The sequence below is a fragment of the Pseudophryne corroboree genome, chromosome 5 (genome assembly GCF_028390025.1).
Source record: "Pseudophryne corroboree isolate aPseCor3 chromosome 5, aPseCor3.hap2, whole genome shotgun sequence".
In the NCBI taxonomy this organism is placed as follows: Eukaryota; Metazoa; Chordata; class Amphibia; order Anura; family Myobatrachidae; genus Pseudophryne; species Pseudophryne corroboree.
In genome coordinates this window covers 617,375,940-617,395,256 of record NC_086448.1, presented here as the reverse complement: position 1 = coordinate 617,395,256, position 19,317 = coordinate 617,375,940, and the positions used below count along the sequence as shown (strand labels likewise).

The 19,317-nt window shown below is 44.4% G+C and overlaps 1 protein-coding gene across 14 annotated transcripts in view; it reads right to left on the bottom strand.

The window, feature by feature from the left end:
- The window catches only part of EPB41L3 (erythrocyte membrane protein band 4.1 like 3), a 346,176-nt gene that overhangs the window by 184,628 nt on the left and 142,231 nt on the right, over positions 1–19,317 (bottom strand). For all 14 annotated transcript variants that reach the window (XM_063923517.1, XM_063923521.1, XM_063923520.1 and 11 more), the window contains exon 3: positions 15,816–16,013. In XM_063923517.1, the coding sequence (XP_063779587.1) occupies positions 15,816–16,013 (198 nt within the window). The remainder of the gene's footprint in view (positions 1–15,815; positions 16,014–19,317) is intronic.

Here is a 19,317-nt window from a genome sequence, read left to right as displayed (position 1 = left end):
ACACCATGGAAATATGCTGCACTCACTGGCTGTGTGTAGATGTTATTGATCAAGCGCACAGGCTTTAAACAGTTTTAATTGCCCTCAGCTGTTGAACGAAGTCTGGATCCAACGTGGGATTGTCTATTCTAAAAGAAAGTACATTTGCATATTCATAGACCCCGTTTATACATAGACAGAGAAGATTGGAAAACATTTTGGGCAGAAATCCAGTGGTGTCAATACCATTAGTGAAGGAAGTCACCTAGAGTGGCAACATTTCAAGGACACCTAAGACCTTGAATGAGTAATATAATGACAATCATATCATATTGTACTTTTTCCTAATGCCTACGCACTAAGCACTGCCTGTCCAGGGAATTCAATTAAAAACACCCCTTTCCTCATTGGTTAATAATGGAGAAGGGGGTGTTTAATAAATGAATGTAACATGATCTGCTTCTTGCCATCCATAGTGAGGATGCTATCCCTCTATTATGTCAGTGGCAGCAGAGCGCCACAGTTCCAGCCTGTTACTGGCACAGAGGAACAGCAGCCAGCCGCAGCACCGAGGCTCCTCCTGCTGTTACGTTATATTAGCTAATCCATCTGCAAATAACCTTTTGCTTATCTTTGCATAACATGATATCTGTGCATGTGCATAATTTGTTATCAGTTGGGACTTTGTCAGCTTAAGCCCATTAAATAGTAAAATGCAAAAATGCAGATACACCCTCATGTGTCCCTATCCCCACCCTCTGCCTTTTTCTTTCCGTACCCCATATATTTTGATCATTTCTCAATAAACACTATTGAGGCAGATATGCAAACCCTACGCTTGCAGGCTACGCTGTGGAATGCTACATGATCCATGTCACATTCATCACCTGTGACTCTCAGGGCACCTGGAAGGTAGTGAGCAAACACTTTATTAATAATCATCTACAGCCAAAACACTGGAAGAGCATTTTATTTTCTCTTTTCTGTAGAAACAACCAGCGAGTGATTTGATTTGCATCCAAAAGCATCGCTAGATCAACAATCTTCTTAAAAAGGGTTTAACTAACCCAGTTTATTTATAGATTAGTGCTGGCTTTTACAGATTGTGAGATCAAATAAAATAAATGCATTAATATAGTTCCCAATACTGGGAATGACTGTTACATAACATTTGGTGGCTGGGATATTATTCTGCAAACACTACAGCAATTACGGATGTTAAATATAGCACTCTTATCTGGACACAACTAGACGTTGGCTATAAGAGCAGGATTATCTACCATCGTGTCGCTCAGCTCTGGGCACAGTCAGTGTACACAAGCAGATGATTAAACGAATAAAGACAGAGAGATATGTCAGATGTAATTATCAAACTGAAACATCAACTGGGTTTATTCATTTTACATTTCAATACTTATATTCTGCAAAACTTAAGGATTCACTAATATTTTGTCAGATGCGGATTCCAAGTTTATATACAGACTGCTTGACATTTGTTTGAAGAACACATGCAGCTATTAGAATAGAGCAGAAGCCTGAGGAATGAGGTCATGTGCAAGTGACTCATCGTGGTTGTAGGGTTTAATAAGCATCAGCTTAGATCTGTAATATGTTCATCAGCACCACAGAACAATATGGAGATTCAAAATATGCAGAAAACACAAACAGGTCCGTGGTATGCAGAGTAAGTATGTATTAGAAGGATTAGCTGCATCTTGTGCACTCTTTGGAAAGGGTCACTTTTGAACAGCTCACCCCCATAATCGTAATTGGCTACCGAAATTTTCAATGACCATTTGTGTTTCTGAGGCTACTAAATAAATGCGATGTTTTAGTCCGCGGACTGTCAAAGAGTTGGGAGCCGCAAACAAAGGGATGTGACAGGGAAGGGTCATATAAAGCCCGTGGGCCACCATGTCGGTCAGTCCTGGTCTCTAAATTTAGTTTGGATCTGTAAACTACAAATTGAGCACCCGGAATAAAACTGAGAATAACTATACAGACAGCAGTGCTAACAGCTTTACATTTGTCACATAAAAACACAGACTGTATGAATGAGACTAATACCCTTTTTCCAGGGCTGAAATAAGCCGGGTTATTGACGGGTTTACCCGGGGCGTGGCTCAGTGGAAAAGAGTCCCTGAAAAATAACCTGGGACCAGTTACCAGGGAATCTGACCCAGGTAGCTACTGGGGTGGGACCCAGGAAGGACATGGGTAATATTCCTTTCAGACCATATAGCCAGGTTGCTCCCAGGATTTGGAGATGAGATGACCTTCCTATGTAGTGAAAGGGTGCCGGGTCTCACAGACCGGCTTATCCATTCACACTACAACACAAGCCGGGATGAACCCGTGTCTAATACTGTTTGCTAACTGGGTTGAAATTCTGGGTCGCTCGACCCGGGTTATTTCAACCGGCCCCTTTCAGACTGCGCCACAACCCGGGTTGCTGCGTGTTCATGTGCAATAACCTGAGTTGTTGCTGGCCAATGTTGGTACATAAGAAAACATCTATACCCCTATATCACGCTCTCCAATTCATCCCACTGCTCCACTCTGCAGATGCTGACATCACAACCCACAAATACATTTACTTCCTTTTAACCAGAGGCACATTAACAAATATAGGTACATTTAATCAGAAATGGCATTTGCACTGTGGACATGCAGTTTGGGACTATCTTAAATTAAACTTTGTTAACACAAAGCAAAAATGCACTTCACCTTTGTATACATTATAGCAAACTAAGCAAAGTTATCTTATTTCTATAAAATATAAAATCAATTGATGATATTGGGTTAGTAATGGATTGCAATGGCTGATTAGAGCTAACTCCCCATAGTCATGTGCCAAGAGACATCTTCATGTGAAAAAGAGTTTAGAGACATTTGTAATCACAAAATGTAAAATCCTCTTTATGGAAGGAGACACAGAGTATACGGAAATTTTCAAATAAGAACAGGAGGAAAACTATACAGAAGGAGCAAAACAAGACATTTCAAAGACTAATTATATTCAGTAGAATTCGCTACTGAGATGCGATCACATCTGGTCGATTTTCGGTGCAGTGCGCATGTGCAGGCCCCGCTCTGCGTGTGCACTGTCTAGGAGATGTGATTGTATCTCAGTGATGTGAACGCCTCTGCCTGACTGACAGGCAGAGGTGTTCGAAGGGCAGCTATGCGGCATTGCAGGGGCGGTGCGTCGAAAATGGGGACGGGTCTGGGCCATTTTCGGGGGGCGACCGTGTGGCCGCTGCAAAGCAAAACATGGCGGCGGTGCTCCTGCCTTTGCAGCTAGGCTGCATAAGCAGGGGGCTTCCCTTGTTTTCCAGGTCCAGCGATGCGATCGCTACTGAATTGCGATAGCATTGCTAGCGCCCATTTGCATTCTGGGCTGCCTTGACCTGTGCTGAGTGGCCCCCAGCATGCGACTGCTAGCAGTTGCAGTTTTGCTAAATTAGCAAAACTGCAACTGATGTTGAATAAGGCCTTAGGAGGACAACAAGGAGGGCAAAGGTCTTCAAAGTAATAATTGAACCACGGCCTCCATTTAAGTAGAGGGTATGAGACAGATACCGAATATGGAAACCCCAAAGTTTTTATTTCATAGCGTATATGGACAGTGAATAACTTTTGTAAAGGGAGGGGGATCTATACATTTCCAAAATTGTGCCAAATGCCCATCTAGTAGCTGTGACGAAAGACATGGAGGATAATGAAGAAGAAGAGCAATTTCAGGGTGAGAAGGAGGCTTAATGATTGCAGCAAACTTAATCAAGTCAAAACCCTTCATCCACGGTTGTTGAATAGCAGAACAGTCCGAACAAATAATAGGATTTTAATACCTACCGGTAAATCCTTTTCTCTTAGTCCGTAGAGGATGCTGGGGATGCTTCAAGAACCATGGGGTTTATACCAAAGCTCTAGAACGGGTGGGAGAGTGCGGATGACTCTGGAACCATGGGGTTTATACCAAAGCTCTAGAACGGGTGGGAGAGTGCGGATGACTCTGCAGCACCGATTGACCAAACAAGAGGTCCTCCTCAGCCAGGGTATCAAACTTGTAAAACTTTGCAAAGGTGTTTGATCCCGACCAAGTAGCAGCTCGGCAAAGCTGTAATGCCGAGACCCCTCGGGCAGCCCAGGATGAGCCCACCTTTCTGGTAGAATGGGCTTTTACCGATTTTGGTAACGGCAAGCCTGCCGTAGAATGAGCCTGCTGAATCGTATTACAGATCCAGCGCGCAATAGTCTGCTTAGAAGCAGGAGCCCCAATCTTGTTGGGAGCCCACAGGACAAACAGAGCCTCTGTTTTCCTAAGCTGCGCCGTCCTAGCGACATAGATCTTCAAAGCTCTGACCACATCGAGAGACTTTGACTCCGCCAAGGCGTCAGTAGCCACTGGCACCACAGTTGGTTGGTCTACATGAAATGATGAAACCACTTTTGGCAGAAATTGCTGACGAGTTCTCAACTCCGGTCTATCAGCATGGAAGATTAAATAGGGGCGTTTTTGTGAGACAAAGCCGCCAAGTCAGATACCCGCCTTGCGGATGCCAAGGCCAACAACATGACTACTTTCCAAGTAAGGAATTTTAACTCAACCTTACGTAAAGGTTCAAACCAATGAGATTGCAGGAACTGCAATACCACATTAAGATCCCACGGTGCCACTGGGGGCACAAATGGAGGTTGGATATGTAGCACACCTTTCACGAAGGTCTGAACTTCTGGAAGGGAGGCCAATTCTCTTTGAAAGAAAATAGATAAGACCGAAATTTGTACTTTAATAGAGCCCAACTTTAGGCCCGCATCCACACCTGCTTGTAAAAAAATGGAGAAAACGTCACAGCTGAAATTCTTCCGTAGGAGCCTTCTTGGATTCACACCAAGACACATATTTTCTCCAAATACGGTGGTAATGCTTTGCCGTTACTTCCTTTCTAGACTGAAGCAGAGTGGGAATGACTTCACTGGGAATACCCTTTCTGGCTAGGATCTGGCGTTCAACCGCCATGCCGTCAAACGCAGCCGCGGTAAGTCCTGATACACGCACGGACCTTGTTGTAACAGGTCCTCCCGTAGAGGAAGCGGCCAGGGATCTTCTATGAGCAACTCCTGAAGATCTGGATACCAGGCCCTCCTTGGCCAGTCTGGAACAATGAGTACCGCCTGAACCCTTGTTCTTCTTATAATCTTTATAACTTTTGGAATGAGTGGAAGTGGAGGGAACACATAGACCGACGGAAACACCCACGGTGTCACTAGGGCGTCCACCGCTATTGCTTGAGGGTCCCTCGACCTGGAACGGGTGGTCTTCTGTTTGCCGGCGGACGGGCTCCCGGCGCTCAGTATACCGGCGCCGGGAGCCCGACAGCCGGAATACCGACAATTATTTTCCCTCGTGGGGGTCCACGACCCCCATAGAGGGAGAATAAAATAGTGTGGCACGCGTAGCGCGCCACCGTGCCCGTAGCGTGGCGAGCGCAGCGAGCCCGCAAGGGGCTCATTTGCGCTCGCCAAGCTGTCGGTAAGCCGGCGGTCGGGCTCCCGGCGCCGGGATGCTGGTCGCCGGGAGCCCGACCGCCGGCCAGCCGTAGTGAACCCACCTGGAACAATATCTCTGAAGTTTCTTGTTGAGGCGGGATGCCATCATGTCTATTTGAGAAATTCCCCAACGACTTGTCACTTCTGCAAAAACCTCTTGATGAAGACCCCACTCTCCTGGACGGAGATCGTGTCTGCTGAGGAAGTCTGCTTCCCAGTTGTCCACTCCTGGAATGAAGACTGCTGACAGCGAGCTTGCATGTCTTTCCGCCCAGCGAAGAACTTTCGTGGCCTCGGCCATCGCCGCTCTGCTCTTTGTTCTGCCCTGCCGGTTCACGTACCCCACTGCTGTTCTGTTGTCTGACTGAATCAAGACTGGCAGACCGCGAAGAAGTTATTCCGCTTGCAGAATGCCGTTGTAAATGGCCCTTAATTCCAGAATGTTTATGTGCAGACAAGCTTCCTGGCTTGACCATTTTCCCTGAAAGTTTCTCCCTAGTGTGACTGCTCCCCAGCCTCGGAGACTTGCATCTGTGGTCACCAGGATCCAATCATGAATCCTGAACCTGCGTCCCTCCAGAAGGTGAGAACTGTGCAGCCACCACAGAAGGGAGATCCTGGTCCTGGAAGATAGGATTATTTTCCGGTGCATGTCCAGGTGAGACCCGGACCACTTGTCCAACAGGTCCCACTGAAAAACCCTGGCATGGAACCTGCCATACGGAATGGGCTCGTAGGCCGCCACCATCTTCCCCAGCAGCCGAGTGCATTGAAGAACTGACACTTTTGCTGGTTTCAGAATCTGTTTTACCATGTTCTGTATTTCCAGAGCCTTTTCCACTGGAAGAAAAACTCTCTGTAATTCTGTATCCAGAATCATACCCAGGAACGACAGGCATGTCATCGGAACCAACTGTGATTTTTAGCAAGTTTAGGAGCCAACCATGTTGTTGCAGAATCGTCAGCGAGAGCGCAACATTCTTCAGCAATTGCTCCTTGGATCTCGCCTTTATGAGGAGATCGTCCAAGTACGGGATAATTGTGATTCCCTGCTTGCGCAGGAGAACCATCATTTCCGCCATAACCTTGGTGAAAATCCGTGGTGCCGTGGACAGACCAAATGGCAATGTCTGAAATTGGTAATGACAATCCTGAACCGCAAACCTCCGTTATGCCTGATGTGGAGGATATATGGGAACGTGTAAGTAAGCATCCTTCATGTCGACACCATAAAATCCCCCTCCTCCAGACTGGAGATCACTGCTCGGAGAGATTCCATTTTGAATTTGAACTTTTTCAGAAAGAAATTTAGCGATTTTAGGTTCAGAATCGGTCTGACTGAGCCATCAGGCTTCGGGACTACGAACAGACTCGAATAAAAACCCTCCCCCTGTTGTGACGGGGGTACCGTGACAATGACTTAATTTTGACACAGCTTTAGTATCGCTGCGGAAACCACTTCCCTTTCTAGATGAGAAGCTGGCAAGGTCGATTTGAAAAATTGGTGAGGGGGCACGTCCTGAAACTCTAATTTGTACCCTTGAGTTACTATATCTAATATTATAGGATCTAGGTCCAAACGCACCCAGACCTGACTGAAGAGTTTGAGACGTGCCCCCACCGGTGCGGACTCCCGCAGAGGAGCCCCAGCGTCATGCAGTGGATTTGGTAGAAGCCGGAGAGGACTTCTGCTCTTGGGAACTTGACTTGAAAATGACGACTTACCCATGGTAACCGTAGATAACAGGTCAGTGAGGCCGTCACCAAACAAGACACTACCGTTAAACGGTAGAGACTCCATAGCCTTCTTCGAGTCAGCATCAGCATTCCATTGATGAATCCACAACGCCCTTCTAGCCAAGACAGCCATGGCATTGGTCCTTGATCCCAACAGGCCAATATCCCTTGCAGCTTCTTTTAAATATGCTGCAGCGTCCCTGATATGACCCAGAGTCAAAAGCACGCTATCCCTGTCTAGGGTATCTATCTCAGATGACAAGTTATCTGCCCATTTTTCAATAGCGCTACTCACCCATGCCGAACCAACAGCAGGCCTGAGTAGCGAACCTGTAGTGACATAAATGGATTTTAGTGTATTTTCCTGCTTACGATCCGCAGGATCCTTTAAGGTTGCCGCGTCCGGAGACGGAAGCGTCACCTTCTTGGACAGACGCGATAGCGCTTTGTCCACTGTGGGGGTTGACTCCCACTTTTCCCTGTCCCCAGAGGGGAACGGATATGCCACTAGAATTCTTTTGGGAACCTGTACCTTCCTGTCAGGATTTTCCCAAGCCTGTTCAAAAAGAGCGTTCAGTTCATGAGAGGGAGGAAACGTTACCTCAGGTTTCTTTCCTTTATACATACAGACCCTAGTATCAGGAACAGTAGGGTCCTCCGTTACATGTAATACGTCTTTTATCACCACAATCATGTACTGAATGCTCTTGGCCAGTTTAGGATTTAATCTGGCATCATTATAGTCGACACTGGAATCAGAGTCCGTGTCGGTATCTGTCTCTGCTATCTGGGTAAATGCACGTTTCTGTGACCCCGAAGGGGTCTGTGCTTGTGACAATGCATCTTCCATGGATTTCCTCCATGTCTGGTTCTTAGACTCTGATTTATCTAATCTCTTAGTCACCGAGCCACACTTGCATTCAAAACACTCAACATATTTACCCACTCAGCAGTCGGCGGTGCCGACACGGTCACTCCCACAGTCTTTTCTGTCCCCACTCCGGCTTCCTCCAGGGAAGAGCACTCAGCCTCAGACACGTCGACACACACGTACCGACACCTACAAGCACACTGGGCTATAGGGGACAGACCCACAGCAAAGCCTGTTAGAAAGACACAGAAGGAGTTTGCCAGCTCACAACCCAGCGCCCAACCCGGTACTGAGACTTTACATACAATGCCTCAGACCTGCTAGTGCTTTTATAATAAAGATAATAGCACCAAAACTACTGTGCATTCCCCCCGGCCTTTTTGCACCCTGTTACTTGTACAGCGGTGTGGAGGTCAGGGCCAGCGTCTCTCTGCAGCTTCTGTGAAAAGAAAATGGCGCTGGTTAGAGCTGTGAGGGCTAAGCCACGCCCCCTCACCGGCGCGCTTCTGTCCCGCTCAAATCCATATATTTATACTGGCGGGGGATCTATATTTAATGCCTAGGCACTTTTAATATCCGTATTTGCCAGTTTTAAAGACTTCAGTATTCATGCTGCCCAGGGTGCCCCCCCTGCGCCCTGCACCCTGCAAGTGCCACTGTGTGTGTGTGGGAGCATGACGCGCATGCCGTCACTGAAGTCTTCGTTTCTTCTTTTACTCACCCGGCTTCTTTCTTCTGGATCTGCAAGGGGGGTGACAGCGTGGCTCCGGGAACGAGCAGCTAGGCGGACCAAGTGATCGGACCCTCTGGAGCTAATGTTGTCCAGTAGCCTAAGAAGCAGAGCCTTTGAACTCACAGAAGTAGGTCTGCTTCTCTCCCCCCAGTCCCATGATGCAGGGAACCTGTTGCCAGCAGTGCTCCATGAACATAAAAAACCTAACATAAAGTCTTTTTGAGAGAAACTCAGTAGAGCTCCCCTGTGTGTGACCAGTCTCTCTGGGCACAGAATCTAATTGGAGTCTGGAGGAGGGACATAGAGTGAGGAGCCAGTTCACACCCCTTTTAAAGTCTTAAAGTGCCCATGTCTCCTGCGGATCCCGTCTATACCCCATTGTTCTTGAAGCATCCCCAGCATCCTCTAGGACGTATGAGAAATTTAGTTAGCTTCAAACCCCACCACAGTTCTTCCAACAATATTGCAAAACACCAGGGAAAGAATTTATTAGGTTTATATGGGGTGAGACACATCCTATGAACCACCTTAAGAAGCATTTCCGAATGGATTACACATTTCAAAATTTTATTCATTTTCTGATTAGACAGGGAGATCTGCAGATCCGGAAACAATAACGCTATCATGCCAGTTAGCCATGTGGAGGTATACAATCAATTTAAAGACAGCTGAAATACACGACAAGGGAATTTCTAAGATATCACTTCACCTACTGTCTTATGTTACCAGGGACTTTACAATACTTCTGGGCAGTGCACTCTTAACTGGACTGTGTGTGGGGTCCACCCATGAAAAATCCTCCAAAGGGAAGGGGGGAGACAAATGCCTTTCAATGTCTACACAAGGCTTGGATGGGTAAGAAGCAAATTAATCTTTAAGTTGATCTAAAAGGCATAATTTTCCAAGATAGGAGCAGCTAACCTGCCTTTAATTTTGGATCTAAACATGTGTATTCTGGCATGTCTAGGATGCTATACCTTCCAAATGGAATGTAGTTGGCATCCATACAATCAGGATGCGATGATCAGAAGACCGGTATCGAATCCCGACACTGCTCAGAATACCAATGCCGGAATCCTGATGGTCACAATCCCAAATGTAAGTATCAGAGGGAGGGTTAGGGTTAGGCTGCAGGAGGGGAGGTTAGGGTTAGGCACTAAGGGAGGGTTAGGATTAGGCCGCGGGAGGGGAGGTTTAGGCTTAGGCTGTGGAAGGGGAGAGTTAGGGATAGGCGGTGGGTAGGGAGGATTACGGGGAGGATAAGGGGTAGGGTTAGCCTACTTACCATTGAGATGCCGCTGGTATTCTGACCGTTGGCATCCTGTCGGGATCCAATACCCAACCCCTTCCAAATAAAGGTTGAAGAGACAGCATAAAATTGGTTCTGGAGCTGTATTGGGGGAATAAAGGGGATGGAGCGAAAAAAATACATGGGTCTATGGGGGTCATTCCGAATTGATCGCACGCTGCCAATTTTCACTGCGCTATGATCAGGTCTCTACTGTGCATGCGTATGCACCACAATGCACACACGTGTCGTACGGGTACAATGGGGATCGTTGCTGAGCTATGGATTTAACGAAAAATCCATATGCACAGCCGATCGCAAGAAGACTGACAGAAAGAAGGCGTTTATGGGTGTCAACTGACCGTTTTCTGGGAGTGGTAGGGAAAATGCAGGCGTGTCCGGGCATTTGGAGGGCGGGTGTGTGACATCAATTCCAGCAACAAAAAGACTGAAGTGATCACAAGGGCTGAGTAAGTTCAGACCTACCCTGAAACTGCACAAAATGTTTTTGCAGAGCTCGGCTGCAAAGGCGTTCGCACACTTGCAAAGCGAAAATACACTCCCCCGTAGGCGGCGACTATGCGTTTGCACGGCTGCTAAAAACAGCTAGCATGCGATCAACTCGGAATGACCCCCTAAGTACTAAGCCTTGAAGAGAGATAAAGTGGACAAAGATAAATTACCAACCAATCAGCTCCTAACTGTCATTTTTCAAACACAGCCTGTAAGATGGCAGTTAGGAGCTGATGGCCTGGTACTTTATCTCCATCCACTTTATCTCTCTTCAAGGCTTAGTACATAGATCCCATAGTATTTTGAGAAAGAGTATCATTTTCACTGCAGCCATAGGAATTTTCATAGTTAGCCCTGTATTTAGTGAGTGCAATAGCAGGTAACAAAGTCTCGACAACAAAACATCATCTGCAAATAAACATACTTTATGGTGTAAGTCACCAATAATGGTCCTGTTATCAAATTATTTGAGTGTATTGCTTCCACTAATGGCACCATGGCTAGACCAAAGTGGCAACAGAGTGCAGACCTGTCTGTTTTCATTAGTTATGGCAAAAGGTGAGGAGAGGAATCCATGGGTTGAGGGTTTTGAACACAATTTGAGGATTATCTGTATTATGAAACCTTTATAAACAATTCTTGCAAGAACTTTGGATATACTGTATACCCTCAGCGCAGTCGGTCGAAGACTTTTTCAGCACTGATAGAGAGAAGGAGTAAAGATTCAGGATTGCAGGCATGGTATGCAGGTATATTACAAATCTATCTTGTATTGTCGGGTACTTGTTAACCCAACACAAAACCAACCTGATCCTAATAAAACTAGCTGGAGAGAATCGGCTTAATTGTGTTAGACAATGCCCTAGCACAAATGTTGATGTCAGAAATTTAAGAGGGCTTTAGTATGGTAATTGTGGCAGACTACTGGATCCTTTCCTGGCTTTAGTATGATTATAATTTGGGCTTACAATATCTCCTTGGGGAAAAATGTGCCTTAGGTATTGTACAAGTTAGTTTATATGTGTATAATATCTGCCTGGAAAAAAAAACAGAGTAACATTTGATAGTGAAGATCTGATAGCAACACTAACCTCTTCTGCACTCCATTTAGCGCAAAGAAAGTTAAATAAAATATCCAGAGAGCGATAAATTGTAATTGAGACAACCCACAGCTCTCTAAATATGAAGGAGGGATTAGCAATTAGGGGCCTATTTGCTAAGCCTTGGAGACAGATAAAGTGGAGATAAAATACTAACCAACCAGCTCTTAACTGTCATTTTTCAAACATAGTGGGCATATTCAATTAACCACGTTAATTTACCATGGCTAACTGACACCTCCCCGGAGTATATCAGCCCCATTTCTCCCCAAAACACATAGGTCTGTGAACTTATCCCGGATCCTATGTGTTTTAGCCTAATAAAAACAAATTTTTTTGCGGGTGAAAAAAACAGGGACAGTTGAATTGGATGGAACAAAATTGGCAAAACAGTAAAAAAAAATGAAAAAAAAAAATGGTAAACCCCCCCCCCCCCCCCCCCATACATTTTTCGTGCCCAAATTTTTTTGGGGGCTAACTGAATTCGCCCCATAGCCTGTAACATGTCAGTTATGAGCCAATTGGCTGGTGCTTTATCTCCATCCACTTTATCTCCCTCCATAGACCCCATAATTTCTTTTAACTGTCAATGAGATCATTTTTAAGTGTAGGATCATTTGTATTCCATTTATGTTGGGCTTGAAGCTGAGAAACCTGGGTTTCATAGGTCACACTGACCTCAGAATTAACCTCGCTTTCCCATTGTTCATTTAAAAAAAAATATTTAAAAATGTATGTACAACCAGTTTTATGGTACCCTAGCTGGATTATATGATATGGAGAAAGAGCACAGTTGCTGCTACATGGGGACTTACTATAGACCTCTGCTACATTGGAAAAGCGGAGACTAACAGGGGATATGATCAACATCTACAAATATATAAGGGGACAATACACAGAGCTTGCGCGGGACCTGTTTTTGGTTAGATCAACACAGAGGACTCGTGGACACTCGCTCAGGTTAGAGGAGAGGAGATTCCGCACAATACGGCGTAAAGGCTTTTTCACGGTAAGGACAATACATGTTTGGAATTCCCTGCCCGAGGGAGTTGTAAAGGCGGAATCTGTCAACACCTTTAAGAATGGGTTAGATAAATTCCTAATGGATAAGGATATCCAGGGGTATGGTGCATAGTCATGCATTATAGTTACTATAAATAGGGATAAAATGTAACGGCTGACAGCAGCATCAGTCAGAAATTTTAGTCAAATCATCATGCATAGGAGACCACAAATAGGTTGAACTCGATGGACAATTGTCTTTTTTCAACCTCAGATACTATGTTACTATGTTACTATGAATCACACTGTCAGCTCCTTTTAAAGTCCATTCAGTTCCCAGTGTCCATGGCACATTGAACCTCTTTATTGCCATCGCTGCAGGGTTTATAGTTGTGAGTACACCATTACAACAGCGGTGTCAACATATTTAACGTCATTAATTGCAGTCAATATCAGTGATCAATAACAGTTATCTAGGAAGGAATTAACAAATACTCAGGAAGAGACCGGAATTGATCTTTGACACCTGATTCCTTACATTTAATATTTTTATTTTATAATTGACAGAAGATTGCTGTGGTAGTGTAAGGTGAATGCCTGATAACCCCCAACTCCTTTCCAAAGTTTCTCAATTTCCATACACAATTTTATGAATGTTTATCACAGAAAATTCTATAGTGACATCTGTAGACTGATGTCTACATCTCAGGCAATGATAATGTGTTTTTCTGAAACAAATAAACATGGCTACTAAAGCAGTTATCAGTTCCATTCCAGGCACATTCATTTTTATACCATGCTCTATTTAACAACATGACTTGCAGTAAAGGTGATAATTTCCCTTTAATCAATTCAGCTGCAGTCTCAGACCTTATAATTGAGTCATCTCAATGCTGTGAACAACCCACAGCATAAAAATGGAACCCAATTATTTGTGCAAAGCAAATGCCAGATAATTCAGTATAAAAGTTTTCAGGTTTATATTTATTGTACAATTGCAATTATGGTAAAATGTATAAATTTATAGACACACACACACATGTATGGGAGTCATGTTGAATTGTTCAGAACACCTAGGAGCATATTTACTCAAGTGTGGGTTTCTAGAAGTGGAGATATTGCCCATAACAACTAATAAGATTCTAGCTATTATCGTCTAGAACAGGGGTGGGGAACCTTCGGCCTTCCAGCTTTTGTTGAACTACACATCCCAGCATGCCCTGCAACAGTTTTAGCATGGCCAAATAGCAAAACTGTAGCAAGGCATGCTAGTATGTGTAGCTCAACAACAGCTGGAGGGCCAAAGGTTCCCCACCCCTCTTCCACAAGGAGCTAAATAAATGATGATAAGAATTTGATTGGTTGTTATAGGTAACATCTCTACTTCTATAAACCAATACAAAATGTTCCATGCATATAGGTGCATTTTGCTTGGCTTGCAGAGCTGGCCGTGTCACAAGATGCATGCATGTAGCCCGGGTGGTCTTCAGGTTGCCGGCTGTTCGGATACCGGCGCACAGTATACCGGCGCCGGAATCCCGACAGCCGGCATACCGACACTTTATCTCCCTCTTGGGGGTCCACGACCCCCCTGGAGGGAGAATAAATAGCACCACCGTGCCCGCAGAGTGGCAAGCGCAGCGAGCCCGCAAGGGGCTTATTTGCGCTCGCCACGCTGTCGGTATGCCGGCGGTCGGGATTCCGGCGCCGGTATGCTGGTCGCCGGGAGTCCGGCCGCCGGCATACGATACTACACCCATGTAGCCCAGCAGAGGTATTATATTTGCATGCTTTATGTAGAAGTGGTAGTAGTAAATGTTAAAAGTTACAGTACATAATTCATACACCATATAGTCTATGATGGTTCAGTGTTATTAGGAAATAATAATGTTGCAATTTTCATATTAAAGTCAATTAAAACCATGCACAAATACAAAATGAAGCACCACTTAAGTTAAAATCAATACAAGCATATTTTCCCATCCTTTTTTTACGGATCGATTGGGAAGCTGCTTTCTTTCAGAAGACTGATTGCTTATTGCGTTTATGTCAAACTGTACATGAGTCTCATAGAGCGTGGCACCTTCCTAGATAACCAAAGTTTTAATTGCATTTGGATTTGATATGAGGGGTTAGTACATGATGGTATCCAGTGCATCAGCGGCAGATCCACAGAGCAATCACAGCAGAGTGCAAGTGCATGCCATGCAGCACAATGGGGCAGGGAGAGAGCAGAGTCAGCGGCAGCAGCTCTCCCTCCCCCACTCACTATACAGCAGCAGCTGCAATGCTCTGATGTGCAGCACACCCTGCGCTCTGTCTGCTGCTAGAGTTAGCAGCTGTAGTCAGGAGGTAAGTGTTATGGGGTGAGGGTCCACCATTATTGGCCCTGCTGGATCCGCCACTGCAGTGCATCCTGATCATATAGGATTTTCTTATCAATGCAACTGATCCCTGCATATTTGTGGCCAAGTTCAATCAAGATCTGATTGGACTGCATTTCATAAAGTCAATTCAACTGGATTATAACATGCGACCAGCATTAAATAGATTGTAGTTTTGGTTTTTATTCTTCTAACGTTTACCAGTTTGGATGCTTTCTGTTGTATATTCTATTAGTCTTAATTCCTGGAAGAAAAGCTGTCTTGCACATACAGAAGATTGCCTATGAATAAAGAGTTTATGGGGTCTATTCATAAAGCGGTGAGAAGTGAACCAGAGGAGAAGTTGCCCATGGCAACCAATCAGCTGCTCTGTATAATTCTATAGTATGCAAATTAGAAATGTTACTTCAATACTGATTGGTTGCCATGGGCAACTTCTTCACTGCTCACTTCACACTTTTCACTGCTTCATGAATAGGCCCCTATTTCTGAATCTTCATTAAATGACAGAATAAATGAATTAGCATTGCCCTAACACTTTACTTGTCATCAAATGCTGAATGCAACTTACTGCATTCAACTTACAAGTTGAGAAGAAGTGAACTTTATATTACTGGTGTCACAATGGTGTACATTTAAATGACTGTTCTCTTACCTCTACATCACATGAATATTCAGAGCCATCAAGAAGTATGACTTTAGCCTGCATGTTTTTGGGCCTTTTGGTAGATTTCAAAGGAGACTTTGAAAGTTTGCTAGAAACTGATTTCTGAGAGACTTTGTCGTCTTCAAGTTGTTGATACTCAAGTTGTTTTGCAGCAGCAGCCTCTTTATCCCAGTCTTTGTCCGAGTTCTGTAAAGACAAAATGACTAGATCAGGTTTCGCTCAGATTGTGTGAAGGAGTTATTCATGACCCTGGTGCAGGTGCCACAGACACCACCCATTCTAACCTTTCAGGCAGAGGACAACTAAACAATGCAAAATTCTCTAAAGTAAAACATCTAAGCTACCAACTAAATAAATAAAACTAAACCCAAATGCTTCAATATGACCACTTTTGTAGTTTACAAGCTTTCTAAAAGCCTTCCTCACTTTGCTTCATAGGCAGTTAGATTTAAAATAACACATTCTGTAAAGGCATCCGTAACACTACATTTTCTGAAAAAGTCATATGTAAATGAGATTGTATGAATTAAAAACACATATCTGTAAAGCATACTTACCTACTGTATTTGTCTCCTCTCCAGCAGTTTCCAGAGGAGAGATGCAGGTGCCCAGTGCCAGCCAATGCGAACTATGCCATAATTGCCCTGCCGCTCACATTCCAATGCCTCAAAATGAACAGATAATTACTTCATATCGTCCCCCCTCCTGCTAATGGGTGGTCTTCTGTATGCCGAATGTCGGGATCCCGGCGCACAGTATACCGGCGCCGGAATCCTGACACCCGGCATACCGACAACTATTCTCCCTCGTGGGGGTCCACGACCCCCCTGGAGGGAGAATAAAATAGTGTGGCGAGCGCAGCGAGCCCGCAAGGGGCTCCTTTGCGCTCGCCACGCTGTCGGTATGCCGGCGGTTGGGCTCCCAGCGCCGGTATGCTGGGCGCCGGGAGCCCGAGCGCTGGCATACCGTACGACACCCCTGCTAATTGCACTAAGAAGTGGGCGGGAAGTGTGAGGGCAACCTGATCTTTGGGAAGGCTGTGGAGTCCAACCGGAATTCAAGAGTCTCCAAGATGTTCTGGGTAGGCAAGTACGATGTAAAATAATTACATGGCCAATATGGGAAATACATTTAATCTGTGGGAGGACATCATTCAATCTGCTCTTATTAAATGTATCTGATTCAGAAATACACCACACCTGAAGTTCCCTTGCCTGCAAAAATAAAGAAATTATATATATATATATTAGAGATGAGCGGGTTCGGTTTACTCAGATTTACTCGGTTCTCAAAACGGCATCTTATTGGCTTACGGACGTCACGTGTTTTGGATAGCCAATAAGAAACATACGGATAAAACCGAACTGGCGTTAATTCTGGCGTTACATACGAACCCGCTCATCTCTAATATATATATATATATATATATATATATATACACACACACACACACACACACACACACACACACACACACACACACACTACCATTCAAAAGTTTATCAAGTGAGTTACAAAATGAATAGAACATATAGTCAAGACATTGCCAAGGTTAGTAATATTGATTTTTATTTGAAATAATTTTGTCCTTCTGACTTTGCTTTCGTCAAAGAATGCTCTTTTTTGCAGCAATTACAGCATTGCAGTCCTTTGGCATTCTAGCTGTTAATTTGTTGAGGTAATCTGAAGAAATTTCATCCCATGCTTTCTGAAGCACCTACCACAAGTTGGATTGGCTTGATAGGCACCTCTTGCGTACCATACGGTCAAGCTGCTCCCACAACAGCTCAATGGAGATCTCATAACTGCGCTGGCCACTCCATTACAGACAGAATACCAGCTGCCTGCTTCTTCCCTAAATAGTTCTTGCATAATTAGGAGGTGTGCTTTGGGTCATTGTACTGGGAGGAGGAAATTGGCTCCAATCAAGCACTGTCCACAGAGTATGGCATGGCGTTGCAAAAGTGATAGCCTTCCTTATTCAGAATCCATTTTACCTTGTACAAATCTACTACTTTACCAGTACCAAAGCAGCCCCAGACCATCACATTACCTCCACCATGCTTGACAGATGGCGCCATGCACTCTTACAGCTTCTTTTCACTAATTCTGCGTCTCAAAAAATGTTCTTCTGTGTGATCCAAACACCTCAAACTTCGATTTGTCTGTCCATAACACTTTTTTCCAATCTTCCTCTGTCCAATGTCTGTGTTCTTTTCCTTTTATTGTCCAGTCTCAGATATGGCTTTTTCTTTGCCACTCTGCCTAGAAGGCGGCCAGCATTCCGGAGTCGCCTCTTCACTGTAGACATAGACACTGGCGTTTTGGGGGTACCATTTAATGAAGCTGCCAGTTGAGGACCTGTGAGGCGTCTATTTCTCAAACTAGAGACTCTAATGTACTTGTCTTCTTGCTCAGTTGTGCACCGGGGCCTCCCACTTCTCTGTCTACTTTGGTTAGATCCTGTTTGTGCTGTTCTCTCAAGGGAGCAGTACACACCGTTGTAGGAAATGCTCAGTTTCTTGGCAATTTCTCGCATGGAATAGCCTTCATTTCTAAGAACAAGAATAGACTGTCGAGTTTCACATGAAAGTTCTGTTTTGCTTGCCATTTTTGAGAGTATAATCGAACCCACAAATCTGATGCTACAGATACTCAACTAGCTCAAAGGAAGGCCAGTTTTATAGCTTCTCTAATGAGCAAACCCATTTTCATCTGTGTTAACATAACTGCACAAGGGTTTTCAAGGGTTTTCTAATCATCCATTAGCAAACACAATGTACCATTAGAACACTGGAGTGATGGTTGCTGGAAATGGGCCTGTATACACCTATGTAGATATTCCATTAAAAACCAGACGTTTGCAGCTAGTCATTTACCACATTAACAATGTATAGAGTGTATTTCTAATTAATTTAATGTTATCTTCAATGAAAAAAAACTGTGCTTTTCTTTAAAAAAAAGGAAATTTCTAAGTGTCCCCAAACTTTGTATATATGTATATCAATAGCATAAGGCAGCACTCACAGCAATGTGATCATTGAACTGGAGGTTCGTGCTGGTTTCTTCAAGTCGTCGTGAGTGCCGCGTTATGCCATTGATATACATGCCGCATTCCTGCCAGGATTCGGTAAGGAGGATGGCACCAGGCTCAAATTATATTATGCAACATCGGAGTGTCGGCTATTCTATTTACTATTTATGTATGTATATATATATATATATATATATATATATATATATATATATATATACACACGTATGACCGGCACTCCAACAGCACAGCATAAATACCTGGGTGCCCTCCCGTGGCACTACAGAGCCCAGCAGACAGCACAAATTGGTGGGCGGCACTCCAAGGATTTGTAAAAAGATTGCACAGCTTCACAAGCTTTTTCAATCAACGTTTCAGACGCCTTTATTTGCGCCTTTCGTCAGGATACAAACAATGTACAAACCACATACCTTTATAGCACCAGAGCGTGAAAAA